The sequence below is a fragment of the Aythya ferina genome, assembly GCF_964211825.1.
Source record: "Aythya ferina genome assembly, chromosome: 2".
Lineage (NCBI taxonomy): Eukaryota > Metazoa > Chordata > Aves > Anseriformes > Anatidae > Aythya > Aythya ferina.
Genome location: NC_140297.1, coordinates 91,653,032 through 91,679,058, shown reverse-complemented (window position 1 = coordinate 91,679,058; position 26,027 = coordinate 91,653,032). Strand labels below are relative to the sequence as shown.

Here is a 26,027-nt window from a genome sequence, read left to right as displayed (position 1 = left end):
AGTTTCGTATGCAGAGTGTCAGAGTCGTAACCAACACATCTGCACCCTAGGCTGACCTCTGTAAAGCAGAGATTTAAAAAATGGAAATGAAAGTGAGCACGCTGTTGTGAATGTGATGTGCCCACTTCGCTCCTAATCCGCTGCAGTTGTTGGTGAGACTTCGCTGCTGCAAGCTGCAGGTTGCTCACCATCACCTGGGGACAGCTTAGCCATTTACTGTCGTAATGGAGCTTGAATGCAGGGTTCAGTCTGCTGAAGTTAAAGCTTGCTAGCACCGAGGACTTTCCTTTCCTCCTTCCAAACATAAGATTGCTGCTTAAAAACACTTTGTGGGAAATTCTTGCTCCCTTTTCATGCAATCCTACCAAGAGCACCCTGGCCTGAGCCTACCATCAAGTTAATATATGGGAGATGTGATTTCATCTACATAATTTGTGTGCTGCAAGAAGTCATTTTCCCAGGAGTGTTCAAGGCAGTTGTAGCTTTAAGGCCTGTGCTTTCTAATTTAAAGATAAAGTCAGTTGCTGGCAATTTGTGCCTTAAAGCAAATACTTCAAAGGACAGAGAGAAACCTTTAGTGTCCTAAGTCTCTCGGGACTCATCCCCTTGTATAATACCATGTGTTTATTCTTGAAATATGTTTTACTTTATATGTATAAATATATATAAGTTTGTACATATGTATTTGCAGAAAAGGATGCTGAAAGGATTAAGGTCTGTGGACTTCAGATAATGAAACTATAAAAAGACCGTAACACCTAGAATTCACAGGATTCTGCCTCAAAGTCAAAAACCCATAAAAGAAAACAAACCAACAATGCTGCAGATTTCTCTTAGTCTTGGCTCAAAAACTAGCCCTGGAGTTTTTCAAAGGCTTCTATTCATAGAAAAAAAGTTTATGTAACTTTTTCTTCTTCCAGCAAGTTTTCATTTCATAACAGTTTTATCTCAAGAGGTAAATGTTAAGAGGCCCTCCGCCGCCCTCATCCTCTGGGAGAAGCTATCACTGCAACGTGAACTCCCAGCCTCATATCGTGCCCAAGCACCAGGCATTTTGAAACGAGCTGAGTGCCTTTACAGAGCTTTTGAAGGTGACTCAAGTAGGAGTGAAGAGATGTGTGCGTTCAGAGAGACAGCTCTCCTTGGGCAAACCTGTGCCCTGCTCTTGGTTCAGTCCTGCAGGAGCACGGAGGCCAGGCCTGGAAACCCAATGCCCCTGCACCCTGAGCATCATCGGACTGCAGGTCCTGAAGGATGTGGGCCAGGACACGTCGCTGCCCGAGGCTGTTGCTGTTGGTCTGTGGCAAAAGCTCTCCAGCCTCCAAACCCAGGAAGCCCAGCACGCAGGTAGGGATGCAATAGCCTTAACCTATCCAGCTTAGTATTATGCAGCAAGATAGCGCTTCAAACCTTGGCTGCGAAGGCTCCGTGAGGAATTGGCTGGGTTGGGTGTGATGCTCGAGCTGGCTTGCTTGCCTGTGACCCGTATAAACTGCAGGCTCAGCACTCCTGCAGCGCACAGAGCCTGAAATCGGTGTATCTGCTGCTAATGAATGTAGGCTCTGTCCACGCTTGGCAGGTTTCTTCAGCTCTGCTGGTTAGACTAATAAAAGATGTTATCTCTCCCTGCGAGCTTTGCCTTGCTTATATCCTGAGATCACCACAGCCCTGCCACTCGGAGGTCGGACAGAATAACTCCTCGAGATTAGGGAAAGCTCTGGTGATACCAGAAGAAATAACATGAGAATTATGCTCTTAAACCAAGAGCAATGCCAGCATGGTCTCTCGAAAGCACTTTCTGTGGACTGGGGGAGATTTTGGTGGGTTTTGTGTGCATTTCTTACATTGGATTTCCCTCTCCTCGCTTTTTGCTAACTCGTAACGAATGGAGGACTGTGTTTCGTACCATCTGACCCGGTCTTATTAAAAGAAAAATAAAAAGCTATTTATTTATTTGGAGTATAAACAAATGGAAGGACCTGCCTTGGTTTCTCATACCCCCCCCATGTTTGCAAAACAGCCCAACAGCACAGAGCGTGGCGTTTCCTGCTGCGACCCACGACGCTCCCGCGTGCACTCACCCAGCCGTGGCAGCTCGCTGCTCTTGGCTATGAGCGGTGGTGGGCGGTTTTTATGGCACTTCGCTATTGTTTTCCATGCACGCACGCTGTCCGATCCGCATCCCCTGCCAAGGCAGTGTCCTTTTGCAAAATGTCCTTCGTCGTTTTCCCACATCTTTTCTGTATTTATTTATTTTTGTTTCCTCTTGCCCAGCACCGCTATCTGGTGTTTCCATAAGCAAAAGCAGCCCCTCGCTTGTAATCCTTTCTCCTTCCTTTCTCCCTTCTGGTGCACCTGTGTTGTATTTAATATTTTTAAGACCTCGCTTCCTATGTTCTGTCATATTTCATTTCTGAAATGCCCACGGATCACGTCTCTTCCAGATGTCATGTGCTATGTGTGTTATTTTTACATTGCAGTCTTGTTCAATACATTTCCCGCCCCTGTCTTTGTCCACTTGATCCGTAGCAAGAAGCAGTGGTTTGCAAGACTTACTGTAAAGGTTCAGCTCCACACCCTGTATTATCTGAGCGAGAAGTGCTTGGGTTTCCAGGCATGCTCTTTCATTAAACGGTGTGTCTCAATATTCTGGTAAAAATCCTGATAATGCAGTGTGTCACGTAAATGGCATCTTGCTTTTCCATTCCATGACATTATTGCTTGTCCGTTAAAAAGCAACAACAACAAACACAAAAGGAAATCAAAACCAGCTCTTGGTGAGTTTAATGCAAGTTTGTGGTAGTTCAGCCTCACAGTGCAACACTTTGTAATGTCTGTTTTAGGGCATGAGGATATTTTGCAGGGGGGATTTTTTTCAGTTGTGTAAATGAAGTTGAGTTTTCAATAAAAAGAAAGCTGGTGGATGCAATCATTTGTCCTGCTGCAGTGAGCTCTAGAGGTCTAAGCCATGTTCAGTGCTCTGCACAGGACTGCACATCCCAACCAGCCTTGCAAGGAGATCAGAGCCTCCTGCTAGCAAAACTCCTGCTGGCTTTGATGGAAGAAGGGGCACAAGAAAGGCACATAGGTACAAATGGTGTTGCACTGACCTTGTCAAGACTTTGGGTCACCAGAGAAATGAGCAGAAGAGGGCTGAAAGTCAGCACACACGCACACACACCGTGCTGCACAGCTATTGACTGGTGACGATGATGGTGGCGGTAGGTATAGGTGGGTACATGAGGTTTGCTCGCCAGGTTTCTGGAGATCCTGTAAAACTCCAGGGCTTTTGGGTTTCATTCCAAAAGACCTTTCATGTGTCAGGGCATGGTTTACATTTATTGACAGAGAGACGAGGAGGAACTGGAAGTGGCTTGCAAGGACAAGAGCGGTGTCTCCCAGCCAGAGCAGGCACAAGCACCTGAGTGCCCCTGCCTGGTCCTGAATGGGCAGGCAGCCCGCCTCGGTCAGTGCCAGCCCTTCCTTCTTCGTCAGCCGGGGCTTCGACGGAAAAATAATCTCATACAAATTTTAGAGGAACATCCAGTTAATCAAAACACAGCACACTGCCAGCACAGTCTCACTAGGGCCCTGCCATCACACACCGTGGCACTTTCAATTCTGCTGCTTCATTCTCCTGACAGAGATATTAACACAAAGAGGAAACAGGCTATTACCGTGACAAAAGCTTTGACAGCACGGGGAAAACGGCATGTTAGCTCATCGCCAGGGCAGGCTGGAGTTAGCTGGTAGTCACTGTGCTCCCCATCCTCCTCCTCACTGTGTGGGCTTCTCTGCTGTGGAAGAGGGCACATTTTGCTGTGCAGCCGATGCCTCACCTGAGTCCTTTAGCACATCAATAAAGACAGCACAGGCTAATAAAAGATCAATAAAAGATCATCCTCAGTCTTTTTTTTCTTTCTTTCTTTTTTTTTTTTTTTTTTTTTTGAGGGTTGGAGGGTTGCTTTAATATCAAGGGAGAGTCAGCTTGCACCACGCGTGTAGATGTGCTATCATCTATTTTTGTTGCAAGCAGATGCGAGAGCATGTTTGACTTAGGAAAGCCCACGAGACTCAGAATTAGCTACACTAATAGAGGTCATTTGGTAAACTGGGTATATTTCGGTTATTTCAAGAGCCAATTCAGCTTGCTGCAAATAAGAATCATCAAGCCCAAAGGTGAGAAATTGCAGCTTTGGACAAAACCCTGGCCATCCTTCAGTTACGACTTCAACTGCTGTTGCTCTTCTCTGGAGCCCACTATCCCAAATAATTTTCTTCATCTCTTTTCTCCTAGTCTCCTTAGGTCCTGAATCCTTTAAGCCAGGAACTGCCTTGCAGCCCATGGCCACAGCTGGTCTCGTTGTGTTTGTCAGTGTGAATAGTGACAGCGACCACTTCTGTATGGAGATGCAGTTGATGTTACATCAGGTATATGAGTAGAAAAGGTGGGCGAGCCTTGGGATCTTTATCAGGTTTCACAAAGCAACAGCAGGAATAGAAAAGCTTACAATATCATGCTCCTTGGAGGGTGTCCAGCTACTCAAACTTTTAATGTGATTTTTCTGGAAACCAGAGTAAACGAAAGCAGGTGGAAGGCTCCTTTTTTGTAACTGAAATTGGTTTGATCAAGTCAACCCAAGCCCAGGCTGCTGGCCAGGCCCTCTTCTCCCACCTTTTATTCCTGCTTCCCCCCCTGTGCTGGCACTGGTGCGTGGGCAATCATCTTGAGATGTGGTTCAAGGAGCTGATCTGTCCCCAGCTGCTTGTCCCTACCCCGGAGTAGCCCCTTGCTGAGGCTAGCAGAAGTATTCCTGTGACCATCCAGTGAACCACGTTGGGAAGCTGATCCAGCTGAAAAATAACCAGGAAAACGTAATGTGTTTTTCTCCCAGCTGAGCCAGTCTCCTGATCTGACGCACCGAGCTGCTACAGAAACACAGACCCTGGCAGAACAGCGTGCGGAGGCACCCAGGAATGAGGTGGTGAGAGGCAAGGACAGAGTGAACCTAAAGAAATGCAGGTCGAGCATTTCGTGTCCTTGGAGCTGGAGGCGGATCTAGGCCACAGCAGAAAGTAGGGCACTGCGACAGCTCTGCCTCGTCCCGGGGCGGGAGGGGAGGCAGAGCTGCAGGGGGGACCCAGTAATGATTAGAGGCTTGGATGCAAGGTCTTCACAGTGGCTGTGAATGTGAGCAGAGGCTGGGATGTGTGTTAGGGTCTCTGCACAACGCTGGCTCCTGGTTGCAACCACCGAGGGCAGAGTTTCTGCTGGCTTTGGGGCGTGGGGTAGCCTGGTGTAGGAGTATCATCTACTACAGGTGAGAGCAAACGTTTTATTCTCAGGAGAAAAGGGCTAACGGGGCACCTCCACCTCCCCTCTGCACCCCCATGTTTCATGGGACAGCACCGGGAGGTGGATGCGTGGGATCTCCTCTCGTTGTGGGTGCCCAAAAGGAGCTCCTGAGGTCTCCACCGGGCCTCGCGAGGAGCTTGTACTTGCAGAATTTTTGCAGAAGGAATGGAGTGGCTCCAAACTCAGTCTCGCCTTCTTTTGGCAGCCGTGCTGACTGCCAGTGTCGTCACCTTATTATTACCCTGCTCCACCCCGGCACGACTGCAGTTGAGGCAACAACATCTGACCTAATAATCAGAAATCTCCAGCTCTACATTTGGTAAAGAAAAAACAGAAAGAACAGAGCTCAGACTTGACCTTTACAATTGTTTTTTTTTTTTTTAATGTCACTCCCAAGAAGATGAGAAAGTTTAACTCAGAGGTAAATAATGTTAATGATTGCACAATTACATGAATAGACAAAGGATAAGCCTGTCAGACGTATCGTAACGTGCATGTTTATCTGCAGAGAGGGGAAAGTATGTCAGGATCTTGCAGGAAACCTGTGAGAGAGTATTTTGCCAGACCTGTAAAATTCAAGACATAACTAAGAGGTGTCTTTTTATCTTTGTTTTTACCTACTGCTTACTCATACCATGAAAATAAAATATGGCACAGACAATATTGACTGTTCATAAATATAGCCACAGCCTTCAATATAGTTACAAGGATTGGTAGGAAACTTCTCCTTTCTTCTGTGTGTGCTTTGGCCGCAAAATATTTGACGATTTTGATGCTCAGGTGATCACAGAGAAGCTTCAGAGTGAATGTCTGATGGAAACAAATGAAGCTGCTTATGATTCACGAGTATTATTTCAGCGTATGATAGGTGCTATTTTCAGGCACCACATCAATTACACCTTTTCTCACTTTAAAGATTCTCTTCACAAGTAATAAACTGCACAAACCAATCAACCAAACAAAAAGTCGTCACATTCTGAAAAAGAAATGACAGCGACAAATGTAAAATAAATAAATAAACGCCAGTTTACTGAGGAGTTTTATTTCACTCCGGATGAGGGTTTTGGGTAGCTATAGTGTACTCTCACCTACTGAATATATTCTGTCTGCTTTCCTGCTGACACCATTTCCCCTATATTACTTCTGTGACCTTCAGCCTGAAACGTTGGCTGTGTAGTTTTGGCATGTTCTGTAGCTACTCCAGGTTGTTACAGAAACGGTGTGTCTGCCTGGCTTGTGAGCCTCTTCAGTTTGGAGAGCGTGGGAACACAATCAAGCTTTCATCATTTATTATTTATTTATTTATTTTGCATTTCTTAATGTCTGTTTCTTTATAAAAAGCAACTTACAAGTTAGTCGCACCAAACCCAAGCTTACGTAAAGTTGTTTAAAGCGATTGCCTTGACAGCAGCGTGTATATATTGCTCCGTCCTGCTGACTCAAGGTTATTCACTGGTGTCCTCAGAGCTGCGAAGTTCTGACAAAAAGGGAAGAGCTGCCTGCTGCCTCCATCCCAGCAGCTTCTGATGACTGGCTTTAAGATTCCCCTTCTAGGTGTGTGGAAGAAAGTTATACACCGATCTGCTCCTAAAGACTGCAGATACGGTGTGAACATTGCCCTGTGACAATGGGAGGATGTCTCCCCTCAGGACAGCTTTCCAGCAAGGAAACCTGTGTACAGAATTGCCAGAGTTAGCATCCATAAGAAATGTCACCTTGAGGCATGCCATGAAAAGCTTTGCTGAGCAGCTAACCTGTCTGCTTATCGGGGAACTGGCAATTAAGGTGCATTTTGGTTTGATTTGTCTTTTTCTGGATACTATGTTTTTAAAAAATAAAATAAAATTGTATTTACAAGGGAGTGTGTACTGATAGTTGATAAATCTATATTCACACGATTCCTGAAATTACTTATTCAGCGGGAAGGCAACCTAACCAATTCATCGTTGTTTAAATTTTAATTCAGTGGAAATGTAACCTCTGGAAAACACTGTTCACATCTATAATTAATAGATTGTTATGCGCTGTATTTTACGATTTGATACACTTTCCTCAAACTCTGCGAAGAACTGTTTCATGTTATCTATCTCGGAATTCATAACAAATGAAAATGGCCTGCTTGGGTTCGTACAAGGAGGTTCATTTGCAGGGAGAAGCAGAACCAAATGCTGTTTGCTGTCTAATACAATTTAGACAGAGCAGTGCAGCCTTCTCTTTTTCTCATGACAGTGATTCTCCCTCCAAAACGAGGTTCTGGCAGTCTGCTTTCGTACAAAGTAGACTCAAATGTAATTATGCTGCTATGACAACTTAGTCTTATAGCACTCACAATCCTTTTTCTTCTAATCTTTGTAGTGCTGCTGTGGGCAGAAACTGATTCTGTTCTTTTTTTCTTTTTTTCCAGTATAAATAGAAATCCACATCACTGAAGTCCAAGTTGCACTTGTGCAAGATCAGGGTCAGCCCCAGGATATTAATCACTTGTCTGTTAAAAAATGGGAGAGTGAAAAGAAGGAAAAAATGTAAAATGTGCTCGAGCCCCCAGCCTCTGCTTAATGCAAGTCGAGTGTTAACAGCTGAGAGTGAGACTGCCCCTACCCACACACCTGTGTGTGGAAGGAGACCTCTGTCTGAATCTCCACTCCCACATGGGAAGGGAGCAGCTAAGGTCCACGTGCCTCCCCTTCTCATGTCATTTCTCCGGAGCTCCTTCATGCAATTTTTAAGCCTTGCAAAAGGATCCTGTGCATGTGCTCACCCAGCCTCTTCCTGGGGTTGAGCTGTCTTATGACAGAAGAGAGAATTATTGCCATTTGGTGAGGCCCCCGTTAAAAGAAAAAAAAGAAAGTATTAGCTGCTCTGGTGGAAGAAAATCATGGGAAATTTTTGATAGTTGAAGGCTGTTTCACAGAGAACAAGCACCCACTGTTTGTTCCCTACTTCCTGTATTTACTCCTTGTATGGGGTCTGAGCCTGTTATCTCCTGCAATGAAAGCAGAAGTTCTTCTGGACCTGTTCCGACAAGTTTTAGCTTCCTCTTAGATCTTCTTGTCCACTCTTTGAGGTGGATTGTAGAAAGGACAAATTTTTTTGGATGGGCACTTCAAAATTCAGAGCCTGATGCAGGCGCTTTAATGCTGAACACCCGGGGCCAGCCCCGAGGTGATGTGGTTTCATGATCAAGATGTCTCCATCAGTTGCTACCAAAGTCAGAGGTTTTGTATGGGATGAGGTATGTTCATCAGAGGTCTCTGACTGTACAACGTAACTTAGTTCACGGTGACACCCAACAAGCCATGGAAAGCTTCCAGAGGTGTGATAGCGAGCATTTTTGTTTCATGTGGCTTCCTGAAGTTCCCCAAAGCACGCTCAAAAGAGTCCAGCCATTTTTTTCTTTTTATTTAAGGCAAAAAAATATCCCCTTCCCAGCTGTGAAAGCAACCGCATAGTCCAGAACAGAAGGTGTTTGCAGTAAAAAGAGAGCGGCTTTTTTTTCCTCCCTGAATTCTCCATGGAGCTGGCCTCAGATCACAGAAGAGACCCAGGGCTTCTACTTACCTTCTTAGTTGTGATCCGTGCCCTGGAAGCAGTAGGCAATTCTGCTAGTCTGCCTTGCTCTCTGCCACTGGGGCTGAGACCTGAAGGTACACACAGACTTTTCTTGCTGAGCGTGGCGGAGACAGCTGCCAGACCCAGCAAGGGGCTGGAGAGAGAGTTTGTGCAGTCCAGTACTTGGGTCACCACTTCTGAAACAGGCTTTATCGAGAAGTGAGGACCCCCACCTGCCCTGCTCCAGAGCCTGTGATGTCTCACAGCCCTCACCCTGTATCTCCCCTGTGCCTCCTTGCCACAGGGCTTCCAGCTCTGCAGTCTTCTTGCAGTGGAGCCCAACTCCTCCTTGCCCTCTGCACACACCAAAAAGCTGCCATTTTTCAGCTTCTAGCTTGGCTGGTCTGAAAACAGACATTATTTTTATCTTCCAAAGCCCTGGAGCGGAGGTGGGACCTAGTTCCCCAGATCAGGGAACTGTGGCAGCCACAGTGGGCCTGGACCTCCTCTGAGCTGCCCCTGCTTGGTTTGGGGTGCTGCTGGGTGCTGCAGTGCCTCTCAGCATGGGCATCACCTACAGCCACAGGTGGCCCGAGGCCCTGTTTGTCTGCCCCAAGCACAGAAAAGCTGCTTTCAAAAGAGCATCTGGCAGCCCTTTCTCTTCCCCTCCACCCCTGCTCAGAAGTGGAGAGAACAGACAACAAACACAGCAGGTGCTTTTTTTTTTTTTTTTGTTTCACTTCCACAGATTTGAAACAGCAGCTTTGTGGAGCCATCCCTTCTGTGAAGAAACACCTCCTTTTCCTCTTGCTCTTTGACATTTCCATGGATAAACCAAACGTTCTGACCTCTAATTTAATGAAGCACCATGGATTTTGCTTGCAGGCTGGTCACTCAAGCTTACAACAGCATATGCGAGATTTGTCATCTGAAATAGAGCACTGGTGTTACACCCAGCACTGACTTTACGAGCACTGTTTCTGTCTCATGCCCCACATTTGCTTGTTCACATGTTTCTGGCCAGCCATGATGCTATCTGCTCAGCACCTCCTGGCTGAGGCCTCACGTTTTTTTGGTGGGTGGCTCTTCCGTGGTCTTGCTGTCTAGACGTGTCGTAGACTAAGAACTTGTCTGAGACTCTCCTGAGAGCTGAGACAGATCCCTGACAAAGTGATGACTTGTCTATAACCAAGTAAGATCAGGAAGGGGAACTCTGTGTTTCCATTGACCTGGTGGTAAAACTGCTGCCAGCCTACAGCCTTCCTGTTTTAAAGGTTCCTGAGGAACTTTTCCTTGGGGAGAGTCTTAATGCATCTCCGTATGGATGGCAGCTGTTGTCCTCTAGGCAAGCAGAGTGCTCCCTCCGATTTTATATCATGTACGTATTCTGCCCAGCCTCTCTCTTCTACTGCACATACTTCTCCCTGTACATCCCTATTCACAACACGTCATGCCGAGCACCAGTCTGCTTTACCTCCCATCCAGCTTGTCCTCAGCTCTGAAGGTGCCCAGCTGCACACTAGGTCTCACAGCTCAGGATTTGCGGAGCTTTCTGGAGCAGCTGGTTCCCTGTCTGCTCTCCTGCATGCTGCTGGCAGTCTCGTGTGCCAGCCCTGTGCATTGCCTGACCATGGTGGCTTCACCCTGCTGGGCAGCTGAACTCCACTACACTGCTCTCTCAATCCCTCTCCTCAAAGGAAGAGGGAGAGAAAATACTAGGCAAAGGGCTCAAGGGTTGACACAAGGACAGGGGGATCACTCACCAATTACCTTTAGGGGCAAAACAGACTCAGTGCAAGAAGATTAATGTAATTTACTGCCTATTGCTAACGGACTAGAGCATGAGAAGCTAAAAGCAAACTACAAACACCTTCCACCCATCCACCCTCTTCCACTTCCTCCCCCCAAGCAGTGCAGGGGAAAGGGAAATGGGGGCTGTGGTCAGTCCCTGACACTTCGTCTCCAATGCTCCCTCAGGGTCCCTCCCTGCCCCTGCTCCCCGTGGGGTCCCTCCCATGGGATGCCGTCCTTCCCGAACTGATCCCACACGGGCTGCCCACAGGCAGCAGCTCCTCAAGCACTGCTCCCACACGGCTCCGTCCCACGGGGTCCATCCATCCATCCATCCCCCAGGAGCAAACTGCTCCAGCATGGGTCCCCCACGGCTGGGCGGCAGCTCCCCCCAGACCCCCTGCTCCTGCAGGGGCTCTCCATGGGCCTCAGCCTCCTCCAGGCCACATCCACCTGCTCCACCAGGGGCTCCTCCACAGCTGTCCCAGCAGCTGTAGTGCAGCAGGGTTTTTTCCCTTTCTTCAATCTGCTCTCCCAGAGGCCCAACCAGTGTCTCTCCCTGTCTCAGCTCTGGCCAGCATCAGGTCCCTTTTGGAGCTGGCTGGAGCTGGCTGTGCTCTGACATGGGGCAGCTGCTGGGCTCTGCTCACAGAGGCCACCCCTCCAGCCTCCCTGCTACCAAACCCTTGCCACATAAGCCCAATACACTGAGTGAGCCTCTTCACCTGCCTGGTTCATCCTTCAAGTAAAAACCATGCTCTTGCTTCTGTCTAAGATGAGAACACCTGAGCTATTACTAAAAGTAAGCTGTGTTCACAAGAAAAGAAGGCATACGAAAACTTCATGTTCTCATAATCTCAGTTCTTTCACAGTAAACTGTCTTGTGCTGTGGATCATATCTCTACGGAGAGCACAACACCATGACCAGTGGCGTATCTTGCATTTACTTTGCAAAGATGCTAATAATGATGGGACCAAAATGAACTAGGTCTTCCCTGAGAAGGCAATACCATTTTGTTCTGAGAGGCAGGTCATATCAGATGCAACGTATGTGCACTTGCTTTCTTGTGTGCACTTCTCATTTCTGCCTTCCTGTTTTATTACAGAAGCAAAATTAGAAGGCACTCATACCAATTGGTTGTTGTCAATAGAACAAATATTTTCTATTTTAGGGTTTCATAAAAGAAGAAATGGGAATCACACTCTCCTCTCCTTCTCACATCACAGTCTCTTGGGAAGTGGTGGCTTTCTTCCAGGTGATGCTCAAACTTAATCCTAACAATAGCAATTTTTTATCGATAACTTAGAAGGTGAGTGTTTCAGCATCATAAAAAGGGCTTGGAGCTTATTGGGATTCTCGTTTCATTTTCTTTGTTGGGTTATAAAGCAGTTGGGCAAACATTGTTTCATGGTTCTGATTCTATATTAGATTCTATGGCTCTGTATTTCACAGCTACGATAAAACCAGATACAGCAGTGATGGGAGCCATATAAGTACCTAGATAGATGATAAAAATATTGATGCTGAATCCTTCAGGGTATGCTTTGTGAGAGAAGACACTTAATCTGAAAAATAAGGGATTGTTAACTTTTACTATATGGCATATGCAATACTAGAGTTTATTAGCCTATTGTTCAATACAGTAACTGATGTGCTGTTTAGTTTAGTTTAGTTTTTTTTTTAAATCCATGAGGTGAGAAAAGTTCCCAAACTTTCTGCTCAGTTGTCCTGTTTGCAGTATGTGCATGCTAGTGATACGAGGTGAAAGTGCAGTAAATTAGACACTCGTATATATGTACAGCACACAAGTGGAACACGATTCACCCCTGTACCTGAAAACATTCATGTTTTTCCCAGGTCAGTGGAAGACTGAATCCTGGTTTAGGTAAAGTAGCTGCATCCAGTGCACACAGCTGGCAATGCTGTGCAGTTGCTGCCTGGGAGAACATGTCAGAGAGCTGGCTGCATTGATATGCAACGCGGCACCCCCTAAGCAGTCTGTAACAAACACCCAATAAACCACCATTGTGCTGATGTCCAGAGCTGTCACCAGCAAAGCAACCTGCACACAGGATTAACACAATCCCTTGCTGTGTTCACACAGGCCCTGGGGCAGGCTGCGCATTGCCAGGTGTGGTCACGGCTGCGGAGAGCTGGCTGCGGCGCGTGCAGGAAGGGGGGAACAAGCAGAAAGAGAGGAAATGTAAAGGAGAGAAGGTGCTGCCACTAAGCCAATTCTGCAAGGCAGTCTCACGGAGCCGTGCATTCATTACTTGCTGTATTTAATGGTAATTACTAGAAAGTATTGCCAACCTTTTTTTTTTTTTTTCTTTTTTTTCTTTTTTCCTTTTTTCCTGTCATCCAACACATTTTTGTATTTTTACATTTATATTCAGCGTCTTTTTTAAGCTGAGCATGGAGTGACAGGTTTAGCCCGTAGCTGCTTTCAGCCTGCTGGCAGAGAGAGAGAGACTTTTTTACCTTTCCACAAATTGAGAGAAAAGCAGTCATTCTTTGTACAAAATCTGCATCAGTGGCAGCTTTTAAAGACCTCCTTGCTTGATGTCTGAATTTAGTTTTTAAAAATTATGAAGTGCCAGCTTTTTCTGCATAAAAGCTGCTTATCCCTCAATTGCAGGAACTTCAAACAGTTTGCTGACAGCATCGAGGCAGCCCCAACTGAAATAGCTCGAGATGGGTATAGCTTCTCTTGGCAAATGGGGGAGATTAAGAGCAAAATCCTATGGTGATGAAGATAGCTACACTGAAGTCCCTTTCTGCTGTTGATCTCTACACATCTTCAGGCATGATCACCGCTTTCCACATTTTTCCCACCTCGCAGTAAACATCCCTTGCCAGTGTGCAGATCCATCGGCAGGAGCCGTGCGTCCCTCTGTGCTGTCTCTGTGTTGGATGCAGGCTCGGCCAGGAGGCAGTCCAAGCTCCACGGCAGTGCTTACACAGGGCCAGTGGCTGTCTCTCGGTGCTTCACGCGAGTTTGCCAAGCCAAAGTGGCTACTTCACCCGTCTCGGTGTCTGACAGGAATCTGTCCCTGCTCCAGGACTCTGGAGTCCTGGAAGAGCACAGTGCACTTACGCTTCGTTAAGGCTGCAGATGATAAGCAGTGAGATGCATTCTAATTATTTTCATCTGGGTATGTGCAGCATAGAGGGACAGAGTATTGATTTTTTTTTCTGTTTATTTTCCCATCTCTGAATGAATAAATGCTTTTTGCCCAGCAGCGATAGACTCATAACCTCAGGCTCACATATATTTGTCTTTTCACTTGGCTCTTCTCTCTGGCTTTCTCTTTTCTGTTGCATACCCTGGGGATCACAGAATCATGGAGTGGCTTGGCAGGGACCTTAAAGATCGTCTAGTTCCAACCCCCCTGCCATGGGCAGGGATCTGTCTTTACTCTATGTGGTACTCAGAGGTATAAAATTTGGATACATGCTGATACTACCCCCCTGTTTGCTGCGATTTGAAAGGAGAAAGCCACTACAGAATGATTGCCCAAGAGTGTTAGGAAAGTGTCCCCAGTGACTGCACTAAAAGCCTAAATACCTTTGGGAACAGGACCCCTGGTGAATCACGATTTCTGTGTGCGTGGCCTGGTGCAACACCAGTACCTGGCCCTGTGGCGCCTCAGTCTCTGTCCATCAGTGCCCATCTTTTGCCAGAATCAGCAGAGTCTACCAAGGTAGACTTTGGGGCTCTTGGTGGCAGGTTTTGGATACAAAGCTCCACATACTCAAAAAGAACAGGATCTGAACTGACATAACACAGCTTCAGCTGTCTGCTGCTGGGGGATGCTGTGATCCTTCTCTGTCTTCCCAGCCTTGCAGTGAGTGGCTCAACTCCATGCATGTGCACAGGCAGTGGATATCAAACAAGCGTAACAGGTTCATGGCAAGCTTTTTATCTCCCTTTTAACACAGAGCAAACAACACCTTAATACTGTTTGTCTAAGGAAATAGAAACTCCTTTCTAAAAACTGGGTCACTCTCAAAATCCTGCCTGTGTAGGCCCCCATTGTCGGAGCTGTGTTTTTCTCCTGGCTGACAGGGCTCCTTTCATTACCCCTTGCAGGTGGAGCCTGGGTAGGCAGCTTCACAAAGCTCATGGAGGTGTCAGTACACACAATGGCTATCACTGAATGCAGAAAATGTTTTTCAAAAAGGATTAAAAACATATCTTCTGATCTGGGGGCTCAGTTTGATAGGCTAGGCTGGCTGAGGGTCCCTGCCTAGCTCTGAGGCCTCACGCACCCTCCAGCAGCTTTGCTGCAAGCTGTTCCTTTAAAGCTGGAGGAAAGCAGCACCTGCAGCCTCTCAGGGCTTGTTTTATAAGGGCTGATGTGGGCTGGGGCTTGGTCTTTTCTCACTTGTGAGTGCTCCTTTCTTTCTCCTCCTTGAGGTTATTTTGGACTCCTTTCTTCCTCCCTTTCATGTCCTCTTTGACTTAGAAGATATTGGTTTTGAGAAACATCACGTGGAGGGGCTTTCTTACCAGTGTTCCTCTACATAGAAATGTGCTGGAAGATCTTTGGGAAGCACTTTAGCCATGCCAAAAGGTAAAGATTTCGAAAGCACCAAACCCCACCTGGTCCTCTGCTTTGTCTTCCTTTAACCTACACACACCATGGTGTGAAGGTGGGCCCATGAGCGTGGACTCTTTCCCTTTTTCCCCTCCTTGCTGGCAGCCCCATGTGCAGGCAGGCATCCCCGTGCAGAGCTGTGCCAGTGCCCCCCCAGGGGAAATCTCTGTGCTCACAGAAGATGGTTCAGCAGCAGCTTTCCTGCCAAGCTTGTGAGCGTGCCAGTCGCTGTGGGAGCTAGGTCTCGATGTGCTATGCCTCCCGTTTTGCCAACTCAACATATGAGATTGTGGTGCTCTGTGATATTTTAGAAGTTAACAAACATTATGTGCATGCTGTGAGAAAAATCCTACACTGAAATGAGATGAGTGCAATTTATGTCTTCCTTTACAGCACCTCTTAAATCAAATTATTCTTTTTTTTTTTTTTTTTTAGAAGTTTACGGAAGTGGAGCATAACAGAAGAGGAGCAAGCTGAGAAGAAATAGCAGAATATCTTCAAGTCGGTGACTGCTGGGGCAGAAGACACAAAGGTAGGAGAGCACCTACGTGGTTATGAACCCTTCAACCACTCAGACCGGCTGTAGAGTTGCTGTTGGCTCAGGTTGTGCCACTGTCCAAATACTGTCGTTTGACCCTCATTTCCACGGGTGGAAAGGGGCATTAGGAAGCTCCAGAGATCAGAAGGAAGGCAGGTAGAGTAAGAAAGACTTTAGCAGCCTTGACCTCTGGCTTGGCTCCACGCAAGCAAGAGGGGAGATGCACTGCTCTGTGAGTGAGTTGTCTCTCACAACTGGTTCCCCCACCCCAAAGCCTCACGGCCTTTTTGAGGCCAGCCCCATTTCACCACCATCTTGCATACAAACATATGAAAAAGAGCAAGCCCTGGGTTTATTTGCTGAAGCAGCTACCTGCTTAGTGTTTAAAGCTCTGGTTTTGTTTCCATAGTACTTTATGGCAGTATCGTAACCTTTAACAGGCCATGAATCAAAGCTGTCAGCTTTTCCACTTTTGTCGTGGGCCCTGTGATTGTTGCCATGCGTTTTAGTTTCTTGTGGTTTGTTGAAGCTTTCTTGCAAATTTTTCCGGTTTAGAAATGACCATCATTTCCTGTTCTTTTTAACAACAGAGGAATACAAGCCAAGGCAGGCGGCTGTGCCATGCAGCTCCTTGCTCCTTCTAGCTGAGGGTGCTCTCAGTAAATATGGTCGCTGCCTCTCACCCTTTTAAAGGGGACTGCAGTGAGATTCTGCTTTATTCCTTATTCCTGGCAGTTCTGGGGAAGTGGGAGATTGGGAGGACAGAGCGGGGAAGCTGACCTGAAAATGCAAAAAACAAAAATCAAACAGAAACCCAAACAGAACCCACAACCTTTTCTCTAGTTGTTGAGTAAAAGTCTTATATATTATGTGGAAATTTTCCTATTATTGTTGTTATTTCAGCTTTTAGTTGGCCATGGGAACACTTCCAAGGAAACCAATGCTCTGGGAAGCCTTTTGTTTTCCAGAAAGGCTGTTATTCAAAAGCAATTAACATAAAAACATTAAAGTTGACTAATTTCAGAGACAGAAGAATGGAGGAAGGAAACATGAGTGTGTGTGCAGGAGGGAATACGGCAGGCCAGGCTAATGTGAGAGGCAGAAGGGAGATGTCACGGGGACTCAGGTCAGCCTGGGGACGGGTGCGGAGCAGCTGCTGGGGACAGCCAGGACAGGAAGGTGACATGCACAGGGGACACAGGCTTGCTTTCTGAAGGGGCAATGCTCCTGAGTCATCTGGCTCCTCACCATGAATGCTGGGTGAGGGCACCGGCAGCTGCAGTGTTGGTGTTTTGGTGTTACATAAAGGTACAGCGCAGCGTCTCTCCACCAGTTGTCCAGGCGGATTTGTGCCAGCTGATCTCTGTCTCACTTGAGAGGACAGAGGGTCCCAAGGTACTGAGGAACTGTCTGGCTCTCTGAAAATGAAGGGTGACCAGAGATTTCCAGATCTTCTGAGAAATCTGTCTCCTTTGAGAAAGAGCACAACTGTTTTAAAAGTCTGCACTGAACCATATGCAGCCTGAAGGCACCTTCTTTTGGAGGGGAGGCAGCAGCTGTAAGTTTACTGATCATTTCTTTAACCCTTCAAACTTTCGATTGGTCTTTCCTCACAATTTTAACCTTATCTCTTGCCCTGCTTATGTCCACACGCATCATTTATAGCCAGCCAAAAATGTGGAAGACAGCTCCCTCATACTCAGGGAGGGCCAAGGGGACTCAGGAGGGAGTCAGGGGCGGTGTTGCAGGCAGGAACCTGTGAAAGGGAGAACTGATGGTAAATACTGGGAAAGCTGAGGTCATCAGGAGAGATGGACTGGACTTACTGGGATGGAAGGAAGGGACATGAAATTCAGTTGAAGAAAAATCACAAACCAGTCAGGATTTGTGAGTTCAGCTACACTTAGAATTTATTTGCATCCCAGAAGCATGCTTGAAATCGAAATATACCAAGAGCTTTTCTTAAAAGTCTGAAATGGGAAGTTTTGTTCCAAACTGGATGGTGGCCTTGCACTCTTTTTTAATTAAAAAAAAAAAAAAATACAAAAATGACAATAGTTAAACAGATAAATGGGGGAAGGAACATAATATAAAAAGGCAAAAGAAGTGGGAATTGCAGGGCTAGTAGGTTTGGAACTGATTCATGACATATAGAGGCTTAGGAGCACAGCATGCAGATGGTATGAGAAAAGGTGTCAGGGACTCTTCTACTCCTGCTGTAGAAGGACACTTTCCAGGTTTTTCAGGGCAGTGTTTCTGTGTTGGTATTTTCCTGCAAGCCTTCCCATCCAGTCAAAGCACAGCATAAAATGTTAATATATCATCAGTAGCCTGTGCCATAGGGTCCCACTACTTCCATCCTTCTGTCTTCTTTCAAGATCAAATTTTAATTGAAACAAGATGTGGCAGACAAGATGAGTTTCTATAAATATGTTATAAAATGTCATCTTAACAGGAATGTATGTGACCCAGTTCAAATACCAATATGAAGAAAACCCGTCAAATACATGGCCCCATAGGAATGCCTTCATGTAAATAGTTTTATTATTTGGCAGATATTTATTTTGGCTGGTTCCAGCAAATGATAATGTATTTTGTTTCAGTACCCAGTAAATGTATTTTGCTAATAGTTTCTGCTGATATTACACTTGAAATTGTCATGGTTGGAATTTGTTGCATGGATAATGCACACTTTTACTAGTTTCTTTCTTTCACAATTTTTAAGGGTTTCATTTATATAATGTGCTACCTGGTATGCAGAAGAGGTTTTGTTTGTTTAACTAAATCCTCAGTAAAGGATGTAATTTTTCATGATGTAGTATTCTATGATGGCCATATGATTTATCTGAGAAACCATTTTCAGTATTGTAGAGGTTGTGATGGAGGGTTTGAAAGCCATGTAGAATGTTTAACATCCACTTGCATTTATGTAACACAGTATTTAAGTTGTCTCAGCTCCCCCCAGGATTACCTGCATAAGTAACAGAGGCAGACGGTACTCAGCTTTTGTTATTTGATCTTTTTAACATACAAAATGCTCTCAAATAGCTGGTTACATAAGCAGAGGTTTGGCAAGGCTGTGTATTTCAGTACCTGACTCTCAGCACCGTGTATCTTATTTGTTTTTTTTGCTGTGCTGTCTTAGGGGTTGCACATATCATTCTTATTGCTGAAGTTGTGCAGCGGCATGTCTATTTTGAGAAAAATACATATTAAAAGTGTAAATATGTTTTTGCTTAAAAAAAAATCTATGGTTAATATTGGCTAAAGTAAGAGCCCAGCGTTCATTCTTGAAGTATGCTCATGCAAGCTTAAATAAATGAAACATAGACGTTTAAACATTATCCATACTGCCCAGGCTTGACACGTTATTGCTATAGATAGCAAGCAGTCAGAGCCAACTACCATCTAAAGACCAATAACAACAGTGTTTCTTGGATTTATATTAGAGTAAATGGTTCCTTATCTGTTTTGTGAAATTATTGAGAACTTACCATATACTGCAGTGCTAGCTGTTTATGTTCATGTTGAGAACTTTTCAAATATTTGGAGATTTGTTATAGTCATGTGAAAGCCAAGCATTTATATTACATCAAGCTTCAACACGTTCACCAGCCATAAATGCAAAGTGCAGACCTTAACATTCAAAATATAGGTGCTTTTTTTGTTTAAGTTGATTGACAGATTTAGACATAACACTTATCTGGTGGAAGCTGTGAGTTTAAATATCCTTGGCTGCCTCTAGCATGAAAAGTCATGGAGCTTGCATTACCAAATAAAATACAGAGGTGTCTCAAGCTACAGACAGAGCAGTTTGGTAAGATTTTTTGGGACAGTCCTGTCTGACAAAGCTGACAGTTCAGCTCATTGTGAGATTGCTAATGTTTGAGTTTGGACGTTAAACTTGCTATTTGGTTGGGTGCTCTTAAAATGCTTTTTAAAACTTGTAGCTTTTTAAAACTTGTAAGCTTGAGTGCCAGAGCATTGGAAAACGGGATAATGGGTTGTGGGGTTCTGGAGGTGCAAAAAAGCAGTCTGCTTTTTTTTTTTTTTTTTTTTTGTCTGAAAGCAGACATTGCTTCTGCTTCATCATAGTTTGTTCTGGTGACGGAGTGGGTGACAGAGGGGAACTGCTGGCTCAATGTGATCTGATGCCCCCAGGACCTGAGTAGATGCACAGCCTTCTAATCCTGTGCCCTTCGCACACCTGGAGTGCTCCTCTTAGCCAGCATGATGTAAAGCAGAGATGGCCCATTCACAGAGCTGGTAAATATGTGAAATAGTGAGATATGTGACATGAAAGTAAGCATCTCTGTGAACCTTCATGTTGGCATTTAGATTTGAAAGCAGTAAATGAAGCCAAACTGAGACCTGTCCTCGCCTCTTGCAATAAAAACTCAAAGCATGTGTGCACAAGGCAGGGCTCTGAGTAGATATGCTGAGTGAAACACCACCTAGACAGGTCTAGCTGCAAGCAGAGAAAGAACATGAGTCTTTTAAAGGCTGAACTGCACGTGTGCAGCCTTACATAAGGTACTTTCTTTAGAAAGAAAGAGATCAGATTTAAAAAAAATTCAGCAATTTGTCTCTCTCCCTATATCCTCTTTCAATGCCTTTTTGATTTTTTCCAGATAGTTCTGGCCTTTGTAGGAAACTGGTTAGGGAATAGAAACCATATTGTTTAACGTGGGTGACCAATCACACAGCATATTTGAATGCTGAACAGAAATACTTTGTGGTATTGGTAGTATTCAGCAAACCATAGGCAAAAATTGTTTTCATTGAACCTCTTCACTACGTGGTTATAAGAGAAGACTGTAAAAAATGTTACCCGTTTGTGGTCAGAAGAAGCATCAAGTAAAATAAATTACACGTACTGAATACTTTAGTTACCGTAGCTGGCAGTGAACTTGCTCTAACTCCAGAACAGAGCTGCAAATGAAACATTTAGCAGAGATACAAAGCCATTGTGCAATACTGGGCTTTCAGTTCCTCACACCCGTGGTCTCACTGACAATCACAGGCTTTCTGTCTACCAAGAAATGTGTCCTATTGAGGCAGCAGGAAATTTAAGCAGCTCCTAAATGCAGAAGCCAGCATAGCAGCTGGGATGAGAGCACCAAGACACAACTGCAGTTCCAGCAGGATTTGGCTCCTAGATCCTGCGGGGAGCCTTTCCACTGCCAGACCAGTGATGAAAAGGAGAGAGGGGGGCGAGGGTGAGAGGAGCTCCAAGCCCTGACTCACTGCTCATTGAGGCCAAGGAGGCTTCAAGTCTACAGACAGAAGCAGGAGGGAAGCGGCTGCTAAAGCAAATTGTTGAGGACTCAACTCTCCTCTTCCCCATTAGGAAGAGCTGTGCTTTTTTTTTTTTTTTTTTTTTTTTTTCCCCCGAGATACGACCTCTCACATGGCATTCACCATCATAACGGGAGCATCTCCCTCCTGCACCCAAATTAAATGGCACTGTCGTGGTAGAGTCTGCGTTAGGAGCGACTTCCAGCATGCTGCTCAAGCCAGCCTGCGGGTTGTTTGCCCCAGGCCTGGTGGAGATAGGTCTTCATCTAACTTTATTCAGAATAAAATGATTAATCGCACTGAAGCATGAGCAGACCAGCAAGAAAAAGGAAGGAGCTTCTACTGTTGTGACCTTGAATCCTTGTTTTTCTTTTTCTGTTAAATACATTTAATACTCATTCTTCAAGTGGAACAAAATAACACAAGGTAAAAGATGGCAGTGTACACATTAAAAAGGGGATTACACCACAAACTGACAAAAGATACAGAAAAAAAACAGCTGAGGAAGAGTTTAAAATCACAACTGTATGCATGCAGAGATGGACCTTGCTTTAATGAGTAAATCTTTCAGCTGGCTGCTCTGGAGGAGCTTCCCGTGGCTGAGGAGAGAAGCCTGCCTCCTGCAATGGGGTCAGCGGGGAGCGGGACCTTGGCATAGCCTGTGGTGGAAATAAAGTGTCAGCTGCAGTGTGGCTTCCAGGCCTGATTCGTAATTTCCCCAAAAGAGCCACAGGAGTGAAATTCCTCCTCTTCCTGTTGATGGAGGCACCCCAACGAGGACCTTCATAAGCTGTAATCGCAGCGAGGGGCCTGCTTGTCACCAGGCTCAGGGTCCCCAGGGGAATTTCCCCTGTGCCTCCACGGATGGGGCCACCTGTGTCTGTGTCATGGTGCCTGTGTCCAAGCCAAGCAGGCAGCTTCCTGGAGTCCCCGCTGGCAGAGGAATGTCACCAGGGGGGTGTCACCATGTCACCGGGCCTCACGGGCTGGAGCATGCCACGGCCGGCCCAGCTGCGGGCATGGCTCCTGTGAGCTCATGCAGCAGATGGCTCCTTCCTGCGTCTGACAGCAGGGGAACGGCAGGGAGGGGATTTTTTTTTATTTTCCCCAGGAAATCAGCCTGTCCGGCAGATACTGAGCCAAGCATGTGCGTGTCCTGGGAAGCTGGTGCAGATGTGTTATGGTGCTGACATGGCCCTGAGCTCCCCAGCTGCGTGGCTGGGGGTGGCCTTGGCACGGGGTCCTGCCTCAGCATGCAACACGGGTTAAAAAGTTACTTCCTTGCCTCTGCCCTGCCACCACCAAGCAGTCACGAGCATCCCAAACCTCTGCTTCCTTTCTCGGACACCAGCTAAAGCTTTACCCCACCAAAGCTTGGTTGCAAAAACAAAAACAAAAACAAAAAAGGCACGATATTCAATATAAAATGGGAAATTTCTATAGAAAAGTGTTGCAGAGGGGGTGACAGTCGTGCTTCTTCCCTTTTTTCTGTATTTCTCCCTTTAGTGGTGCAGACATTTCCTCTGTCGTGGGGTTGGTGTCCCCGTGGTTTTAGGTGGCCTAGGTCACTCAGCGCTGTGCTCGGTGGCTGGGAGCAGCCACACAAGGCAGCTCTCCTCGCTCCCAGTCAGCACACAGGTAGGGTTGGGTAACGATGAGCCTTGTTGAAGAAGTCAGTAAGTCTTTTCACCATGGCACATGCTAAAATACTGGTGTTAATGAGCTAGGCTGGCTCTAGGTCAGAGGGAGGTGATTTTGCAGTGCTTCTGCCTACCCCCTGTTCACCCAGCATGGCTCGTAGCAAGATGACTTGTTTTCAAGGTGCACAAACGGAGATACCACTGCCTTCCTCCTTCCTTTAAAGCTCAGTAGCTCGCTGATTTCTTTTTTAGCTTGAGTGTTCAGAAAAACATTCTCAAAATGTAGTGTCTCCAGAGGCTTGTGGTAAGAAAACAATGTTAATTTGCCCAGTCTAGAAGCAGAAAAGATGAAAAAAAGGATGAAATACACTGTGTTCTTTGTTCTAAATACCTGGAATGAGTACCCTTGTTGGAAATGAGTGCCATAAATGGCTTTAATGTTTTTTTTCTCTTACTTATGGAGCAGCACAGTATTGCTGCCGTAGCTCTCACCAGCTCACCTTACAGCACAATCCACCTATTTTCACTTTTTAATGAGCAGTGACTCTAATTACAGTTGATATCCCATTGGGTGTGCACCCATATTTTATTGCATTTTTCCAAAGGGGATTGTGTCATATCGGCTTCTAGAGGAGTTCAGGATAGCGGCCTGGGTCATGGAAAAATTGGGCTTGATTAGCAGAGGATGTGAGAAGCTAAAGTAAACATTAGGAATGTGTAAAGCAGTTAGGGCAGTGCAGATTAGTACGTATGACGGGGTGTGTAAATCTGAGCGTTTGACATGATTCATTTTTTTAATCAAAAGGGAAGTCATTGTTACTACATACCTAGCTGGAGATCCCTGCTCACAGGGGTAGTGACTTCAGTGTCCTGTTCAACTCAAAATCTCAAATGTTTTGGAAATCAGGGTCTGCATCCGCATCTTTACTGACGTGGAAATATGAAATAACAGCAATGAGGGAGAAAAGTGGAACTTATTAAAAAGCACATCTGTCAGCAAAACTGCTGCTACGTGTATACAGGGCCAGGAGGTGCCAAAGCTGCTGGACATCAGCTCTGCGCTTCGCTGGAGTTTCTTCCTCCCAGGCTTGTGCTTGGCTGCTGCTCAGTGGCTTGGCGCTGTGTGTTCTTGCCTCCGTGCTGCTCACACCACTCATTTTGTGGCTGCTACTGGCCTGACACAAGCAGCTGCCATAAAAATATTGCAGACAAAGAAGCAGGTGAAAAGCTGCAGTTATTTGAATTAGTCATTGAGACGCATCTAGTAACTCGGTTATGCAGCAAGCATGAATTATCGTGTTCTTACCCTGTCATTTGGAGACAAATGTTTTACAGCACAAACCCCATCATTACGTGTACATATAAGAAAAAGGGTTTCTACAACAATCATCAGACTTCTAGACTTGTGAAGAGGTGGGTCCAACTTGTGGTTAAATCCTGCAGACGATAGTCTTGCTGATCTCAGGATTTTCCAAAGATTAAAATGCAGATGTCTGGATTTCTCAAAACCCCACGGAACTTCAAAAGCACCAGACCCAATTCACTCTTCCCCAGATACCCAAGATGGCTATAAGCCACTTTAGCATCCTGGCAAGATTTTCTTTAATAGACAACCTATTGAACGGCTCTTAGTGGCTCATTAGCAACGTTAGGTTTTATATTTTAGCAAATGAAATCAGAGTTCATTGCTTAGCTTTTGCTTAACTACCATAAACTACCTACAAGGTGCACCCCCATGTGTGTGCACATACGATACTTTTTCTAGTTGTGCAATTTCTATAACAGAGTGCCATTCAAAATGTGTGCGTGTGTTCTGTATAGATAAATTTAAAGTCTGAGCCAAGAAAAATAAAGGGATCTGCAAGTAAACCCCAGCACCCTAGTGGCAGTAACCACCGTGCCATCCCCAGCACCTCCTGTGGGTCTTGGTACCTGCCTCCTGTGTGGCCCTGTGTGTGGGCTCATTGAGGTGAGAATTTGTTAATTGAATTAAAAGGAAGTCACTTAATAGATGGCCAAAGATAAGCCTGTAGTACTGCTGCACCCCAAGCTTCTGGCAAAATCTTTGCAATGCATATGTTTACATTAAGGGTTTGTACATAGATAGGGTTACAGGGGGGCAAATGCCTCTAATCTAGACAAGTTGGCAGGAAGGAGAGTAGTAAGAACAGAGGAAGTACCAGTGTGCCAGATAGAGTAAAATTTGGAAGGTCTGCCTGCGGGTGTGTCATTTCTTCGTTTGTTATCTGAAGTTTCTCCGATGGTGACTGCGTAGCCTTGGGTAGCTGTACGGTTTAAGAAATGAAATATGCCTGCTGATGGAGAACACTTTGTATATTAGGATGGCTGCACTGATCTGTGGCAAGCCGGTTTTGATTTTCTGGTGAACTCGTTCCCTTTTAGGCTTTGCTTCAATGGTCCTTTCAACAGCAGGATTGCTATAGGGGATGCTCCTACGTTTGGGCTGCCCTGGGGTTTCAGTTATCATTTGCAGAAGGCCGTCATTTTGGCAAAATGTACCCTTAGCTTTCCTATCGTGGTTTCAGCTTTTCCACTTGGATTTCTTTTCTTCTATTGCTTCTCTTCCAGTTTCAGTAAGTAGCTTCTGCAGGTCTCCAGGTGAATGCTTCCTCCGAATAACTTGATCATTATTTGTCCTCATTTTTAAGATTAATATCACAGGCCTGTGAAGGTTTGAGGACATTTTGTTATTGGGATATTTTTTTGGTTGGTTGGCTGGCTTTGTTTGCTTGTTTTGGTGCAGGGAGGGGGGTGGGAGGTGGAGGGCATCACATCGTCTTCCAAGGGAGGTGGTGTTACTGATGGTGCTGTGGACCTCATTTCTTAGTGGTTCGTGTTCTTGATTGAACTTGTGTTTGTTTTGGGATGAAGTAAACAACAAAGTTCCTCTCTTTCTGAACCAAAAAATGAGCTGTAACTTCAAGTATTTATTTTGGGAAATGTCAGAAAATGGCATCTGTTATCCTTATGCATCCCACAGCCCCAACCCCGTCCCACAGAGGCCACCCCCTTCCTTCCAAAACCTGGCCACCCGCTCCCATTACAGAGGTGCAAAGGAGGAGCATCAAGATACCTGTTACCAGCTGCTGACTGACTGCTGGACGGCACCCGGACATCTAGAAATCTTCCCCTAGAAATCTTCTGTGTGGCTTATTTTTTATAAAAGATATAAGCACTCCTTGGTGGTAGTGGGGGGGGTGGTTACTGCCTCACTTTTGGTGGGGCAGTTTGG

At 45.7% G+C, this 26,027-nt stretch overlaps 1 protein-coding gene across 3 annotated transcripts in view; it reads left to right on the top strand.

The window, feature by feature from the left end:
- The window catches only part of LOC311432288 (uncharacterized protein), a 235,122-nt gene that overhangs the window by 204,775 nt on the left and 4,320 nt on the right, over positions 1–26,027 (top strand). The window contains exons 7-8 of one of the 3 annotated variants that reach the window (XM_084510550.1): positions 4,298–4,431; positions 4,896–7,163. In XM_084510550.1, coding sequence (XP_084366676.1) covers positions 4,298–4,431; positions 4,896–5,063 — 302 coding nt within the window. In that variant the 3' untranslated portion in view covers positions 5,064–7,163. Of the gene's footprint in view, positions 1–1,174; positions 2,158–4,297; positions 4,432–4,895; positions 15,275–15,733; positions 15,831–26,027 lie in introns of those variants that run through there. The other 2 variants (XR_014689941.1, XR_014689942.1) reach the window with 2 other exon arrangements.